This window comes from Gavialis gangeticus, unplaced genomic scaffold, assembly GCF_001723915.1.
Source record: "Gavialis gangeticus isolate Ggan-Ray unplaced genomic scaffold, GavGan_comp1, whole genome shotgun sequence".
Lineage (NCBI taxonomy): Eukaryota > Metazoa > Chordata > Crocodylia > Gavialidae > Gavialis > Gavialis gangeticus.
Window position 1 is genome coordinate 52,681,088 of NW_017729031.1, and position 2,596 is coordinate 52,683,683.

General features: G+C 47.4%; 2 protein-coding genes across 6 annotated transcripts in view; one reads left to right on the forward strand and one right to left on the reverse strand.

The window, feature by feature from the left end:
• The window catches only part of CCDC173 (coiled-coil domain containing 173), an 11,199-nt gene extending 11,113 nt beyond the window's left edge, over positions 1-86 (reverse strand). Inside the window, exon 1 of the mRNA XM_019522844.1 lies at positions 78-86. Within this exon, the coding sequence (XP_019378389.1) occupies positions 78-86 (9 nt within the window). The remainder of the gene's footprint in view (positions 1-77) is intronic.
• PHOSPHO2 (phosphatase, orphan 2) overlaps positions 1-2,596 on the forward strand; it is a 7,094-nt gene extending 4,498 nt beyond the window's left edge. The window contains exons 1-2 of one of the 5 annotated variants that reach the window (XM_019522778.1): positions 283-328; positions 1,236-2,596. In XM_019522778.1, the coding sequence (XP_019378323.1) occupies positions 1,258-1,983 (726 nt within the window). In that variant the 5' untranslated portion in view covers positions 283-328; positions 1,236-1,257 and the 3' untranslated portion in view covers positions 1,984-2,596. Of the gene's footprint in view, positions 1-282; positions 329-569; positions 971-1,235 lie in introns of those variants that run through there. The other 4 variants (XM_019522773.1, XM_019522774.1, XM_019522775.1 and 1 more) reach the window with 4 other exon arrangements.

The window sequence follows — 2,596 nt, forward strand, 5'->3', positions numbered from 1 at the left end:
CCGGGACCCGGCCCCCCTCGGCGCGCGCCAGCCCCAGCCCCTGCCGCAGCTCCGCCACCGCAGGGGGGGGGCCCGACCCCAGCCATAGGGCCCGCTCCAGCCCTCGCCGCCCCGCGGCCCCGTCCATGGCTCAGCCAGACGCGCGCCCGTTACCGGGGCAACCGGGATGAGCAGCGAAGGGGTCACGCGATTGGCTGGCCGCGGCCCTGTGACGTAGCGCGCGGGGCCGGAAGTTAGGGGGAGGGAACGGCCGGGGGCGGGGCCGTGGGGGCTGTCGTTGGCCCGGGCCGGGCCGGGCCGGGCCGCAGGTGGCCGGAACCGGGGGCAGGTGAAGCCCGGTCACGTCCTGTGGGGCTGGGGCCGACAGTAGCCACAGGTCCCCTGGGTCGCGCCGGTACTGCTCCACCTCGCCCTCGGGGTTCTGGCGATGCAGCCCGGGACGGGGGTGGGGGCTACAGCATCCTCCTGTCGGCGCTGTGGGGCAGCCTGACGTTACCCGGGCAGGAGCTGGGTAGCGCAGCCCAGAGCCCCCTCGCCCCGGCCCAGTCCAGCTCGACCTGGCCCGGCCCGGCCCGACTGACCTTCAGAGGGCGCCAGTGCGTCAGGGACCTGTAATGTGCGGACGCTGGTGCTTTAGGTGCCTGTGGCGTGGGATAAGTTCACCCTCGCCCTTGTTTTCTCCTCGCAAGCGCTTTCTGCTTTCATCATTTTGGCTCCAACAATGTTCCCGGGTTTCCAGGTTAGGAGAGGAGCGGGGCCTGGGTCAACAGCGCTGCAGCAGCTCCAGCTGCATGTATTTGAGGTTTCTGCAAGACACCTCCAAGGGCCGTGTGCAGGCTGGGGAGTCCCAGCGCCTGGGCTGGTTTTCTGCCAGTGTTGTAGATGAAGGATTTGAGACTGAAGTTCTGGCTGTGTAGCTGTTGGTGTCCAAGGGTCTCAAGACTGTGTGCGCAAAAGATTGGAAGGATGAGTGAGTAACTGTGGTGTTTAGCTACTCTTTAATCATTTGGTTAAAAAGCATAGGTAGATGTTGTATTAGACCTTTGCCAACTCTTTGCTACGTTCAGCATAATGTTTCCCTCAGCTGTAGCATCCAGAAGTAGCTGGCTATGTTTAGATGTTCATCCTGGCTTTCTTACAACATTTTCCACTTTCAAGGAGGAAATCAGGGTAGGAATTCAGTATGTAGGAAAAGCCCTGCTTATATCAAACACAATATTTGTTTCTCTTTTCAGAATAGACTCTTACCAGTCAACTATGAAGTTTCTGTTGGCTTTTGACTTTGACTATACAGTCATAGATGAAAACAGTGACACCTGGATTGTGAAATGTGCTCCTGAGGAAAAGCTGCCTGTTGGAATAAAGAGTTCATATAAAAAGGGACATTGGACTGAATACATGGGCAGAGTGTTTATCTATTTGGGAGACAATGGAGTAAAAGAAGCTGAGATGAAAAGAATGATGACAACAATCCCTTTCACTACAGGAATGACAGATCTTCTAGGCTTCATTGGCATGAACAAAGAACTCTTTGATTGCATAATCATTTCTGATTCTAATACAGTATTTATTGACTGGATTTTACGTGCTGGCAACTTTCACAGGGTGTTTGATGAAGTGTTTACAAATCCTGCAACTTTCAGTGACACTGGATATCTTACTGTGCAGAATTTTCATAATCATTCCTGTGCAGAGTGCCCTAAGAACTTATGCAAAAGAAAAGTTTTAGAAGAATTTGTAGATAAGCAGTTACAGCAAGGAGTAAACTATACCCAAATTGTATATATAGGTGATGGAGGCAACGACCTGTGTCCAGTAAAATTTTTAAAGAAAAATGATATTGCTATGCCTAGACAAGGATATACATTAGAGAAACTGATTTCTCAAACGTCTCAAGATCTCAGTCCCATAGAGTGTTCTGTTCTAGTTTGGTCATCGGGTATTGAAATACTCTCTTATTTGAAAGTACTTATAAAGGAATAATTCAAAATATAGAGATGGATAATAGTAAATTAGTAAAGATGTCTTGTATTGCTTGGAGAGAGTAATGTAACTACATTTGCTTGCTATTATGAAGTTGGGATGTTGTTATCTGAAAATATGGTTGTGAAGTGCAGTATAAAAAAAAAACTATTCTGTTCCCTTTTCATCTAAGTGGGAAACTGATGATACTGAAATGCGTTTCATATATGAGAATAAATAGTGCAGGTCTTTCAAGTCATCAAAAGGGTAAGGAGAGAGAGGGAACATAAAAGAGGATCAGCTATTACTCTAGTTTTTCAGGTCTCTACTTGTTTGTGTCAATTAGTCATGTAACAGATGGTCGCTCTTCACAAGTTGGGGAGAGGGATGGGGTTAGCACACAGAATGATGCCTCTGTCCATAAAGGTGTTCTAGGTACTAAGAAAAAGTACTGCAACTGTTGTTCTCATATTTGTTAAAATAGCATAAATATTCTAATTTGTAAATTATTTAGTATGTTTCAGATCTACTTGGCTTAAATATTTGTATTTTAAAAAATTAAATATTTTACTAAATATTTTTATAATACTTATTGTTGAAGCCAATAAAGCTGCACATTTCTTACCTAACAAAA